This window comes from Fringilla coelebs (genome assembly GCF_963513975.1).
Source record: "Fringilla coelebs genome assembly, chromosome: 9".
Classification (NCBI taxonomy): domain Eukaryota; kingdom Metazoa; phylum Chordata; class Aves; order Passeriformes; family Fringillidae; genus Fringilla; species Fringilla coelebs.
Window position 1 is genome coordinate 24,395,905 of NC_140067.1, and position 13,358 is coordinate 24,409,262.

Sequence of the window (13,358 nt, forward strand, 5' to 3'; positions counted from 1 at the left end):
AACTTGTGAGAAATGGCAACCACTGCTGACAGCTGTTCAGGTGGAATACACAGACATACCAGAACTAAGTGTGGGGGAAAGAAAGGACAAAGGCAAGCTTGTTTGGCTGGAATGCTGCCATGTATTTAAGGAAACCAGAACTGCCAACGCCTGGCAGCTTCGCTCCTTCACAGAAGAGATCTTAGCTCAGAGTTACTATTGACAACTCACCACGAACTTCACCTGAAAGTCCACTGTGGTCCCTTGTCCCTGTACCTTTCTGCAGCACACAACCACTGTAAGCTCTGAGCAGACAACTACCTAGAGTGACTACACAATTCACTACAATTCGGGTACAAACTGAAGTTCACTAGCAGCCGTGTCACCGCTCCTTCCTGTTCTCCTGGGATCAGCTCCTGTCTGGAGGCAGAACCCTGGAAACAGACCTGAATGCAGTTACATGTGCAACCTGGAGCTACAACTGCACCCAGGTAGGAGTGCCTGGCTTTAACTCAAAAGGGCATTTTATCCTGTGCTATTTTCTTACCTTAACATGCCCTCTCTCTGGATCATAGGTTTTAGGAATGATGCATTTTAGGAACAGGCTGTTTCACAATAATGTCATATTCCAAAATGCTGAACACTGATTGGCCCTGTCCCACCTCCTGGATGCTGTGCTGGCAGTAAGGCTTGGACAGACTGGGAAGCAGCCTCCATGCCTCAGTGTGAAAAGGAGATGAGTATAAAAGCAGGTAACTCCACAGCCTTCCCACAGCGCTGGTTCTGTGACCACAGCCATCCTGGGATCAGGGCTAAGATCTGTTACCCTAAGTCTAAACTGTCCCTTCCAAGTACAACAGGCAGCTCAAAACGGTCAAAGTCCAGCTTGGGAGGAAGGAGTGGCTTACTGGAACAGGGTGTGCTGGAAGTCTGTAACATCCTGATGAACAAACCAATCTACATTATTCAGCAGCACAGTGAGTGGGGTAGGACTCTGTGAACACAGCAGTGGCTACCCCAGATTTATCATCTTCTGCTAACTGAGCCTTGGTCACTGCAGCAGCTGGAACCTCTTCTCCCACCTGGATCTCTCCAGGGAGATGCACAGGGCCCTCTGCCTGTGCCCCCACGTAGGTGGGAGTGCTGTACTTCATGAGAACAGTCTTGAACTGCGCCAGGGGCGCGTTGGTGCGGACTCCCATGGGGTCGAAGTGGGTTCGGCTCACGCGGTATCCAGCCTCTGACAGATAGTTCAGGAACTTATTTAACCTGGGAAGAAAGGCAGCAAAACCAAACCCCCGCATTGAGAACGGACGTGGTGCTGACAGGGCTGACTCAGAACAAGCTGTGTGTCAGTGTCAGACCGGGCTGGAAGGCGAACCCACACTTACTTTGGCATGTTCATGCCCTTGATGCTGTGCCGGTGGATGTTGTAGTAGAACGGGGGGTGCTCGGCGCTGTGCTCGGCCCGCTGCCGCTTCGCTGCGCCGCGCAGCACCTCCTCGCTTTTCCTCTTGCCTGCACCACAAGGCCACAGAAACCACTCAGCACTCACAAGCACCCCAAAAACACCAGCAAAGCCTCAGAGAGTACACACAAAACCAAAGCCACGCAGCAACTTCAGCTGTGTGCCTGCTTTTCTAAGCTGGTGTTCGCAGAGGTAAAATCGGGCCTGAATTTAATCAACAGGCCATTTTCAGTAGTAACAAGTCAATTAAAGTGTCTTCATAGAGTATTTGGCATTCTGCTTTTACCAATAAATATGATTCTGGATAAAGATAAAATAAAATTGGTACTTATATATAAATATAAGAAAAGCTACACCAAAATGCTCCACTTACCATGTACTAAGTAGGATTCTGCGGAAGTATTTGGTGTTCTAATATATACGCCACACTCTTCTAGAATACAATTAGAAGGCAAAATTAATTCTACTGTAAAGTGGCAAAATGCTTTAATTACACAAAATGAAAATATTCAATAATGCATTCAACTCTATGGATACACTGCTGTTAAGTAACTTATCAGAGATCAGCATCTCTAAAAATCACCACAAAGCCAGTCCTCTCTGTGAACAGGCTGCTCCTTTTCTTACCTTGTTTGTTCTCATCACCAGGACTGTGGGTAGAAAAATGTTTGGGAGTTGTGCACTCTGCTTCACAAACTAATGTCTTCAGAAGTGGCTGAGCTTCATCCAAGCCATACTGCACAGCCTCCAGGAGCATCCTCCTCAGGAATCCAGTGTTAAAGAGAGCTCCTGACCTATGAAACACAAGAGAAGTCAAAAGTTAAGGCTTCTTAATGAAGCTGCTCCAAAGTTTTCTGCCCAAATTGATTAGCAATTATGTTACACTGAATTGAATTTTTTGCAATGACAACAACATTGGTCTTGTTTAAAAAAATAATTTAAAAATCAAGATCTCAAGAACAGTAATTTTATTTCTGCCCTAAGATGTAGAGAAAGTCATTCAACCCCCACAACAAAGGTACTGTCGATTGCAAACCATTTTTAATACTGATCTGAATTGGCTAAAGTACTTAAAAAGATTTATTCTTGTTTCTACAAATATTAATTAACAAGCAATGCAGTATTTATTACCATCAGTACATGTAATGATTTATTTAACAAATTCTCCACAAGTATAGAGTAACAGGAGTTACTTTTGGCAAATAGAGGAACACAGGCAGGTTCTCCTGTGCAGGACATATTCCATAAGTGCACTGAATATGAAATTTAAAAAGTGTTACTATTTATTAACTGGTTTGAACAAAAGGAAAAAGTGAATACCCCACTAAATTCAAATCCATACTCCGTTTCCTGAGCTCCTGCTGATTGCTGTACCTCCTTTTGTAGTACTAAAATAAAAATTGTTATGGTATGAACAGCTGACCTTCAGAGCTCCTGGACCAGAGTGACTCTCATAATGTGTCCTGTGATGTGAACTTACCAGAGAGGACCAAGAAGCACTGCTGTCTTCCCAGGCATGCTGCCATGGCAGTCACAGGGCAGCTGCTGGTAAGGGTTTTCTGCAGCAGAAAAACAGCAGTTAAATTGTTTGGCAATAGCCAGCCATGCCTGTGTTACTGCAGAGACAGAGAGATGCAGTGGGAGCTCACTTCAGTGAGGTACTTGGAAGGGCATCAGCAGAAGTATGACACTATTTTCCCTTCTGCCAAGCAGCTCATGGTGAGATTTAGTGATTGATGATTTCCAAGTTAACAGTAAGTGCCAACTACAAAACCTGAAACATCAGCCAGTTACATCTGCAAAACACAGTCCACCTACAAGTCTTGTAAGTCCTGTGCAATTAAGGCATCAAGCAAATAGTTTACTTACAAATTAAGATCTCTACCATAACATTGTACTCAACTACTCATCCCCAACCTTAAAACTTTTATCTGATTTTTTAACAATTTTTTAATACCAGGCTCATTGCATGCTCATGCATCTGACTCTGAGCAGGGCAAAGACACCATGAGCTGACAACAAACTATCCAAGAGCCTCTACCTTGGAAACAAGGTTTTAGGGTTTATATTCATTCAAACCAGCATCTCCGGGAGTGCAATTTTTGCCTCCTGTCTTTGCTAACCTATGTGTGGAGACAGCCCGTTAACAACAGCGGGGAAAAACCCGACTGCTCAGTCCACTGCATTTTAAGGAACTGAAATGCAGCAGAAAAGCAATTGACACCAAAAGCTATCCAGCTGCTGCCATCTGAAGGAACCCAATAGTATCAAAGTCTATCCCTGTCCTAGGGCTTTTCCTGTAGTGGCAGATCCACGGACATACCAGGCATCCTGGCAGCTCCAGCAGCTAGAGCAGGCTGGGAGGATGTCCTGTGCAGAAACAAGTCTCAGAATGGTTTGGGTTGAAAGAAACCTTAAAGCTCATCCAGTGCCACCCCCTGCCATAGGCAGGGACAGCTTCCATTAGCCCAGGCTGCTCCAAGCCCTGTCCAACCTGGCCTTGGACACCTCCAGGGATGGGGCAGCCACAACCTGAGCAATTTGTGCCACAAATCCAGTCCATTTACAGGAAAATCCATCCAGACAAATGATCCAGCCCATGGCCATGAAGCACAGTGCCCTCTCCACCTGACACATAGCACTCATTGTTGCATACTAGGGAATTGCTACTATTAGGATGTAAATATAAACAAGGCACAGAACAGAGAGACAAACTACAAAAGAAAAGCCATTTACCTTCCACCATATTGCCCTCTTTCTGGAAAACCCTCTCTTCACACCACTGACAGTGGATGAGGTATCGGACCTTCTTTGCCGAGTCATCCGCAGGGGTTGGGCCCCGTAAAACCCTGACCACCACCAGAACAAAGTGTTCCAGAGCTACTGCCAGCAGCACTTCAATGCCTTTGTTACAGCGAGCTGCAGCTCTGGGGGGAGAAACACACACAAAAACCAAATTGTACTGAATTCAGCAGGCAAACACTGCCATGGACACCTGAACCTGCTGCCCGGTTCTTGAGCTCGTCCACTTCCTAGAGAGGGGTACTGAAGATTTGAGAGAGCAGAAGGAAGTGTTCTTTGTGAAGTGCCTCATTTTGTGGCCTTCCTGGCAGGCCAAGCAAGTCTAATTTTACTTTTTATCACAGCTAGAAATAGAGGTCTGCCACCTGCATCATCATCATGTGCAGGGAGAGGCCACGGGAAATCTAAACATATTCAGCTCAGCATTTGTGCTCTGGCATTCTCAAAACCTCTAATGATTTAATTTCCTCCTCATCTTTCCCAAGCAGTTGTCCCCTCCTCTTGCCTGTACCTTTTTTCTCCAATTAGGTTTTAGGTATTAATTTAACAGACTGAGTTTAGTTAGGGTATCTATATACTAATCACTGATTTCACAAGTCAGTAATCACATCCGTCTTTTTAACCTCAAGTATGAGGATCTGCAGTGAACATGAGGTTCCACTGAAGCAAGTCTTAACTGAAAGGCTTAGCTAGAAGCCATTCCAGCAGTTTATTTTGTAGTTAGGAAGTCCTATGGAGCTCTAGAACGGCAAAATTAATAGAGAAATAGATGAGTTTGCAAGTCTGGGTATTTTTTTTTTTTCACATTACTATCTCATCCCCCCTACCCTACTGATGCATTTTTGCCTTGCCCAGTCCGTAATTATTTCTAATAATTACCTAATAATTTTTTACCCTAATTGGAAATGGTTTAGCAGTACCTGGTGACAGCAGCAATTACAGCCCTGGCTGCCAGCTCCTTGTAGTACTCTGTTCTGACAATATTGCAGCCATAGTGACGCAGGGCCACGTGCTGAGCCTTGGCATAGAGGGAGCTGATGTCTGTGGATGTCAGTGACACAATCCCAAGGTTTCTCACATTTCTAAAGGCAGAGTCCAGGTAATTCACAGAAGTTCCAAAGGGGTCCAAATGGCTGAAAAGAAAGGATGTACCACTGAGTGTCTACAAATGCCCCAGAGTCTGGCTTTACACTGAGGAACACACTGTTTCATAACCTTCATCTATGATCACGTTTAAAACAGAGAGAAGGAACAGGACTAAAACTTCCAGCAATGCTTAGATCTGAATGTTAGTCATTAATAACACCAAAAAAAAAAAAAAAATCCCATCACTTATTTTGATATCTACATAGGATTTAAATGCATGCATCTATATACCCAACCTGGAAGAATCAGCCTGCTTTAATTTAAAGTTATTATTCTGCAAAATAGATAAAAACAAGAGATGCAACAAACAGCATTTTAAGTTAAAAGAAATTAAAAAAAAAAAACAACCAAAACTGATTTGGTATTTCCCTTCAGCAAATAGACAATGAAGTTATTTAAAAACTGAGCCTGGCTTAAAATTTTTAAGCATATGTGCTACCCATTGAGAATGCCAGAAAGACTAATTTTTTACCAGCACTTTCTAAAACATTAAAGTTCTGTCCCCACACTTATTTCTGGGACAACAAAATTACATTTCAAATGACGGCTCATTGATTCTTTTATCATTTCAATTTCTCCAAATAATCACATTCTAGGAAGTGGAGTGAGGTGTGTCATTACCAAACCAGAAAACTGACAGAAATTCAACACTTACATAAAATCAAATGATCTCAAATGCATGACAACATTGGCATCCATTTTTGTCACCTCAATGGTGTCACTGTTTTCTTCTCCATTTCCCACAGTTTCACCATTGTCTTCTTCCCTAATGTTCAGTTTCACCTTCATTTTGTTTAAATGACAATTTTCCTTAATCATTGTCACAGAATTTTCATTACAATCATTAATTGTAACTTTCACAGAACTTCTGAGGTGCTTTGCCCACTGCAATCCCATGATTCCTGCAGAAAAACAGAATTTAAGGATAGTAAGACAACTGATTTTAAGAAGATCACTGAACTTTAATAGTATTTACAGCCTTTTTAAAAAGCCTTAATACAGCTTTTGACAGCTGTCTTTTTGTATGGAAGCTCAGGACTCCCTGCCTAAGGAAGAGAATTATTGCATATCTCACATTATTTTTGAGTATGTGATGTCAGTTATTAATTTCTGCTGCTTCCTCCTATTGGATATTAACCAAAGTATTAAAGAAATGGACTTTACCAGTGGCACCAAAAGCATCCAAACATTCAATGGGTTTGCGCTCCCCAGCAAGCACAGCCAGTGCACAGAATATCAACTGCCTGGAAGACAAAAATGGCCACAGTCTGTAAGTTGAGAGAACAGTTTTGCTTCCTTTTCTTTATCTCCCTTTAAACTAACAGTGGGATATTTAAGCTAAACTCCACTTTTTACAGGGAAAAACTGTAAATAAAAACCTTAGCTATGCTGAAAAGCTGAATTCAACAGCAGAGAATTCTTAAAGTAATATATACTAATTACAGGAAAATACTTAATTACTTAAGAAATGCCACTATTTCACATATATTGTTCTTGGGAATAAAGACATTTGTCAAGAAGAGTTTTCTGATGAGAAACTCCTTTCTCCTGCCCTCTGAAGTTTTGCAGGGTTGCTTTTCAAAACACAGATTTTTTCACCACAAACTCCCCACCCTCTGATGCATCCTCCCACCCCCTGCTCTCTCACCTGTTGAGTTTCATTTTAGGATTAAAATAGGAATCTGTTTTTTGGGGTGTGGAGTGGTTGGGAAGAACCTGCACATCTGTGGCTGACTCCTTCACCACTTTGTAAGATGACTTCGGAGCACGAACTGAAACAAGTAATTGAGGCAGAAGGGAAGAATTGGTGAAAACTGGAATGAATATTAACATAGTTGGTAAATTACACTAAAAAACTGCTCTCATAAAGCAAGAAGTCTCGGTTATGCTGCAAGCCAACCAGCACATGGACCTGTTTACAAGGATGAGAGGAGAACAGGCAATAATTTATCTTCTAATGTCAAATAAGGATCATGCTCTACCACAATTTTCTTCTCATAAAACATCAGATTTGTTTCTCAGTTGGGCTCTTATGTATCCACTCCAGTTTAAGAAAGCCAGCCCCAAGCCTGAGACTTAGCAAATTTGTTTTGCATGTTTAAACATAATACATTTCTAATTAATTAAAACCCTGTTAACAGAGTCCTGAATGTGTCTCAATGAACTGCAAAAACCCTTGATGTGTTTTAAGTTATCGAACAGCCACACAAAATGCGCATAAACAGCACAAACACATGGACAGTTCCAGCACCAGAGCTTTGTGTAGACAGCCTGTCGCAAAATAAGCTTTCAGATCTGACAGCTGTAAACACAGGCTGCCATTCCTCTGAGCAATTCATCCACAGTCTAAAATGTACCTAGGAACAACCAGGAGAAATTTGTACCAACTGGATTCCTTCCAGTGCTCACCCTGCCTCTCTCAGGGCTTTCAAACACACACATGGTAGATCTGCTCCACCTTCAAGGGCCCCAAGAGCTGCCAAGTGCCTACAGATCACAAAACCACAGGATTTCTCCTCCCTCTGTGAGGAAAAACTGCCTCATGCATTTTGCTAAAAAATGCTAAATGGGCTATTTTTTACTCACAGCTCTGAAGGGAAGCACACAGAGATCAATGTATTTTACAGCACAAAATCTATAAAGATATGGAATGTGGTACTACCATTGCTTTTCAGACATGCAAACTGATGCCCAGGCATCAAACTACAGGCATTCCAATTATTTAAAATGTCTTTAACCTAGTTTATGCAAGTTTAGAAACCAAAGTCTCATTCTGGACAAAGTCAGGTTACAGCAATTTACCAAAGATCTACTGACACCTCTATCATGACTTTGAGACTGAAAAAACATCACCTTGTTTTGGAAACCCAGGCCAGTTCAGTCTGGATAAAAAGCTAAGAATTTTTCATTGCAGAAAGATTTACTCCAGACTTTTTTTTTTTGTGGATGCCATGTCCCTCATTCTTTTGGAGACACACAAGCTGGTACTTAGAACATTAAGGGTGGGGGGAGTACTAGTTATCTCAGTAAGAACACAGGAACTGGTCAATGCAAGACTAAATCACAACTTTGATGAAACAAAAGTTCTGAAATTTTAAGGGCAGCCTTCATTAGAAGCCTTCATTAGAAAGGCTAACTCTGTTTCTGAATTTTTCCTCTGTTACTGCAGGTGGTATATGACAGAAAAAGACTGAATGTTTCCTATCAGTCAGAGCTCACCTGTGATAAACCTGGACTCAGTCTCTCCTTTATTCACGTGACGATTAATGTGACCGATCATGTCAGTTCTTCGTACTATTGTTGCTGAGCAGATGATACAGTGGTAATGAGCTCCCATCTTTGACAATGTCTGTAAAATAGAGCCTTCTATGTAGTTTCAGAATACATAAAACATGCTTGAAGTAGAATTGAACACAGGTATATGAGAAGTCATCTGTCTGTTACCTCTAGAGCACACAAAATATCTGGAATCTACAGCCAGAGCTGAGCTAAGCAGCTGCCCCCCACAGTGAGAGAGGTACAGCCCCAGGCAGCTACCCATCCTGGACCAACAAGCTTTTGGCATCACACACACAGCAGCAAGATGTATTTGGAGACTAAGCAGATCTCAAAAGTTCCCCTCAGTCACCAAATTCCCCCACTCTGTACAGTAACAAGAATTTCTGTGATTCAGCATCTTTACCTGGTCTCCAACAAGGTTGGGTTTTACTGGCCGACAGGATAAGTGGCAGATGCACATTCTGTACCCTGGAAAACAAATGCCATCCCAAAACAGTACATGAGAGAGAAGCATGTCTGTGGCCTGCACTACATGCTCTCACTTTAAATTTCATCAGACAGCAACAAGAGAAGATCACCAATTATCTGGGACACTCCCTCTATGCACAGGGAAAGTTAACAGCTAATTAAACATTTTAAACTTTAAAATGCAAAGAATTTAAAGCTTATTAAAATTAAGTGTCTGAGCATCTTACAAAGCTACACCAAGTCTCCAGTTCAAAAGTACCTGTGAGTCCTTCACAAAAATTCTGTTACCTGGCTAAAGATTTGTGTGAAGACTCTATCTAGAAATGTAAACAGTTAAAGAAAACTGAAATGAGATACCTGATACTCCAGCTGGAACATTCATAGTTCAACTTTATCTTGCCCATCCTCTAAATAGTCACCTTATTTCCCACAAACCCATACACTTGCATTTCTAAAAAACACACACTGCTCACTTCATTTTCCTTTCTAAACTTCCTGCAGGGATTTTAATGCATGTCACCAGCAGAACACAGAGTTCATTAAAAAACAATTAAAGCTACTAAGTACTGATACACAGAACATACCCACAATTTCTTCTAGTATTTAGTATGCAAACCCAACTGCTATTACCTTCAAATTCAACAGAAACCTTCCAGTGCAAATTCTGCAGGTGACGATGGAGTTTGTGGCTATAGCAAGCTTTGAATTTCTCCTCAGGACACAATGGACAAGGCTTCCTTTCATCTGAAAATACAATTAAAAACTATGAGAAACATGAAATGCAGTTATCACTTGTGTTAGTTGAGATGCAGACCAAGAGAAAAAAGGCTGAAGGGAAAATCAACATGAGTTAAAGATGAAATCCTCAGGGAACATTCTATTTCATGCACAAACTCCAAATTTATGGGTTGCCTCTTTCTGCTCCATAGAATATAGACCAAAATCACTATAACTTCAAAAATTATAAACTTCTACAACCTTTGGGTTTTGGTTTCTAGTATTTTTTACTCAAACAACATGAGGCTAATGAAACTTCTGAAAAGTACTGAGGGACAAGGGAACTTCACAGATGACAGGTAAAGACTTGAAACCAACCAAACAAAAACCCCCAACAAATCAGGAGGTTAAAACAAGATTTTGTTGTTCTAACTCCTGTATCTTTTGGACAAAACAAGCAGCTGATATGTATTTAAGCTACAAAATAAGGCAATAAACCCTGTATAAAGTAATTTTAGAAAATATAATTCTTGAAAATCCTGCATGTGAGCCAAAAAAAGCAAAGGCAAGGCTGTATACAAAGGTGTTGAAGCCCTTGAAGCAGTAACCTAAATAAAAACTAGCTGAATGTCAAGCAACCTCCCAAGGCAGAATTTAGGAGAAGAACAAGAGAGTAAATCATAAAGCATTCTTTTACAGAACCCCTCATCTTTAAATACCATAAATATATGTAGTGTGATAAATATAAAATCTAAAGAAAAATGTAAATACCTGTAACACGAAGATCTTTGTACTGGGACACTGCTGTGGACAACTCACCTTCTCTCAGGTCAGCCAGTTTCTCTAGATCAGCAAGGTGTCTCTGAATTGAAATATGTTTGTCTAAAAAAAAAGCCAGAAATATTTAGAAATTAAACATTCTTAGTTTAAAAATTGCTTTTAGTTTACTGCTACTTTTCTGTGCAACATAAATGACTGCACGAGGGACTGAAATACTTTTGCCTTTTTACTTCCATGGCAGCACAAATGACTGCAAAAATTATTCCCAGAATAGCTGTTTAATAAGATCCATATATTTTCATATATTTCTACTTCCTTTTAATACTGACACACAAACTTTCTAAGATAGAAAGACCCTAATTAAAAAAAAAAAACAGCTGAAAAGATCAAGTCACATTCCCTTTACACCTGGTTTTACTGCTCAGCATCATTAGTGAATGCAAATCATGCACAAAAGCAGTACAAAAACATCATATTAATTCACTGGCAAAACTAAATAACAACTGTAAGTGACCAAATTTAAAAACAATTATTCACTGTGGAGTCAGGATACATTAAATTCTACCATTTTTTTCTTTCCCTTAGTAAACAATTTAACCTTTAGATCTACCACCTGATTTTTCAACTTATCAGTCAAAATTTGCCAATACCAAGAAAATTAGGTTGAAATCTGCTTTATTGATTTCAGCACACAGAACTTCCCAGTCCACTGTAACACAGACTCTGTGGCAACCTTAAGCTTTTTCACAGGATAAATCTTCAGGTTTTCTTATACCAGACAAAGCAACCAATCCATGTGGTTAGGATATAGAGGTGAGTTTTAAAATGAGATTTCACACACTCCCTTTACCTTTCCTCCCTAGTATTTCTACCTTTCCTCCAGCATATGGCACAAATATTAAGAGTTTATTAACAAACCTCGTGGGTAATCAGATGATAGATCCAAAATGTTGCTATCAGATTCCCTTGGGCGTTCTTCCTCTGCTCCTCTGTCTTCAGCTTCTAATTCTGACTCAGGAATTTTAACATCAGCGTTGTTGCTTTTCATGTTTTCAGAGACCACCAAACCATCTTAAAACCAAACAAAAACACAGTAAAAGTGTCATTGATATAAGTGAACTATACAAACGTCCATTAGTTTTCAATAATCTGGTGCTGACTACAAGCATGAAAGAGGAAGAAATATTATGTAGGAGAATAGTACCAAATGAATTTTCACTACAATTATCCTTGGAAACCACTGTGGAATAATGTAATTCTGGACAGCTGAAATGACGACTCACACATCAGTATCAGATGTTTAAGGTGAACAAAATAACATTTACACGTTGTTTTCTGGCAGGATGCAGTGAAGCAAGGCAAAGCAGGCAAGGAGGAGCTCCAAATTCCCTAGACAATTTACTATCAGCTAAAAAAGTGTGATATCAGTCTAGTTCTTTAATCAAACAGTATGAAAGAAGGGACTAAGGCAGGAATTTGCTATCAGCAGAGGCAGTGATGAGGGTAAGCCTGATGCCATCAGCATTTGCAAAAAGAATTATTTCCTGGGGCAGGACAGATGGGCCTGGTGAAGAATTTCAAGCATTTAAAGAGGCTGAGAGATGGGGAGATAAAATGATGAGAATAGTCAAACCCGGGGAAAATAACTGAGGAAAGAGGTAGAAATCCCCAGAAGGCATGATCTGACCCCCCGTCCAAGGATTATACGGAAGCACAAGGAAAGGATGCAGAAAGCCACATAAATCTATAAATATTGTCCTGCTCCCAGCAAGATTCCAGGTGGGACTAAGTGAAGTTTCAACCATGGGTAACAACAAATAAAGCTCAGGCATCACTTTGCAACTACTGAGAAGCAACAGAGCAGGCCAAGGCTTCTCAGCCTGGATGGGACAGACAGAAGGTGCAGAGAGGGCACAAAAGGCAACCACGGCCTGGCAGCAAGGGCTCACTTGGGGATCTGGAAGTCCAGCAAAACCAATTTACAGAATCCCGGAGCAGACCAGGTAGGAAGGACCACGGTGGTCCAACCTCCCTGCTCCAGCAGGCTCGTCCCGAAGCACATGGCGCAAACACGTTTGGTTTAAAAAACTGCGAGGAAAAATGCGCGGCTGAGCCCGCACGGCCCACGCCGCACTTCGGACTCCCCAAGGGTCCTCATGGAATAATAAATGATCCCCAAAGCCACAGTATCGGTAGGTTTGGGAAAGAAAGAAGCGACAGGAGCGCGGGTTCAAGCGTAGCGAGGCCCGGGGGGAACACGCGTGGCCCCGCACTGCGCTGGGAAAACGGGAGAACCGGGAGCCTGCGCGTCCCAGGGCTCCCCGGCGCGGGCGGACGGGGACGGCGAACGGCCCCGGGCTGTAAATTCAAACCTGGCCGAGCTGTACATTCAAACCGGCTTCGGGGTGTAAATTCAAACCGGCCCGGGCTGTAAATTCAAACCCGCCCGGGCTCCGCATGGCGCCCGCCCGCCCTCAGCCCCGGCACGGAGGGCCCGGCTCCCCCTACCCGCCCGATCCCTGCCCGCTTCTCACTGAGCGCCGCCGGCTCGCCGCCGCCTTCGTGGTCATGGTTGTGGTTTTCCTGCTCTTCCTCCTCCTGCTGCTCCTGCCGCCGCCCCAGCGCGGCCTCCGCCGCCTCCACCGCTGCCATGTTCCCGGCGCGGAGCCGCCGCGGACCCGCACGCTGAGGGCGGCCCGCTCCGCCTACACTTCCCAGC

The 13,358-nt window shown here is 42.3% G+C and overlaps 1 protein-coding gene across 2 annotated transcripts; it reads right to left on the reverse strand.

Moving 5' to 3' along the window:
* Positions 1-75: 75 nt before the first annotated feature.
* Positions 76-13,332, reverse strand: TRMT1L (tRNA methyltransferase 1L). 2 transcript variants are annotated; one of them, XM_084211778.1, is made up of 16 exons: positions 13,174-13,332; positions 11,558-11,710; positions 10,679-10,741; positions 9,773-9,886; positions 9,078-9,142; positions 8,615-8,744; positions 7,044-7,167; positions 6,560-6,639; positions 6,051-6,297; positions 5,170-5,382; positions 4,184-4,374; positions 2,928-3,006; positions 2,075-2,241; positions 1,821-1,880; positions 1,371-1,497; positions 76-1,248 (listed from the first exon to the last, which is right to left on the reverse strand). In XM_084211778.1, the coding sequence occupies exons 1-16, from the start codon at positions 13,289-13,291 to the stop codon at positions 942-944; spliced, it is 2,238 nt and encodes a 745-aa protein (XP_084067904.1). In that variant the 5' UTR covers positions 13,292-13,332; the 3' UTR covers positions 76-941. The 2 variants fall into 2 exon arrangements, with proteins under 2 accessions (XP_084067904.1, XP_084067903.1); XM_084211777.1 differs by having other exon boundaries at positions 79-1,248; positions 10,631-10,741.
* Between the last annotated feature and the right edge of the window lie 26 nt (positions 13,333-13,358).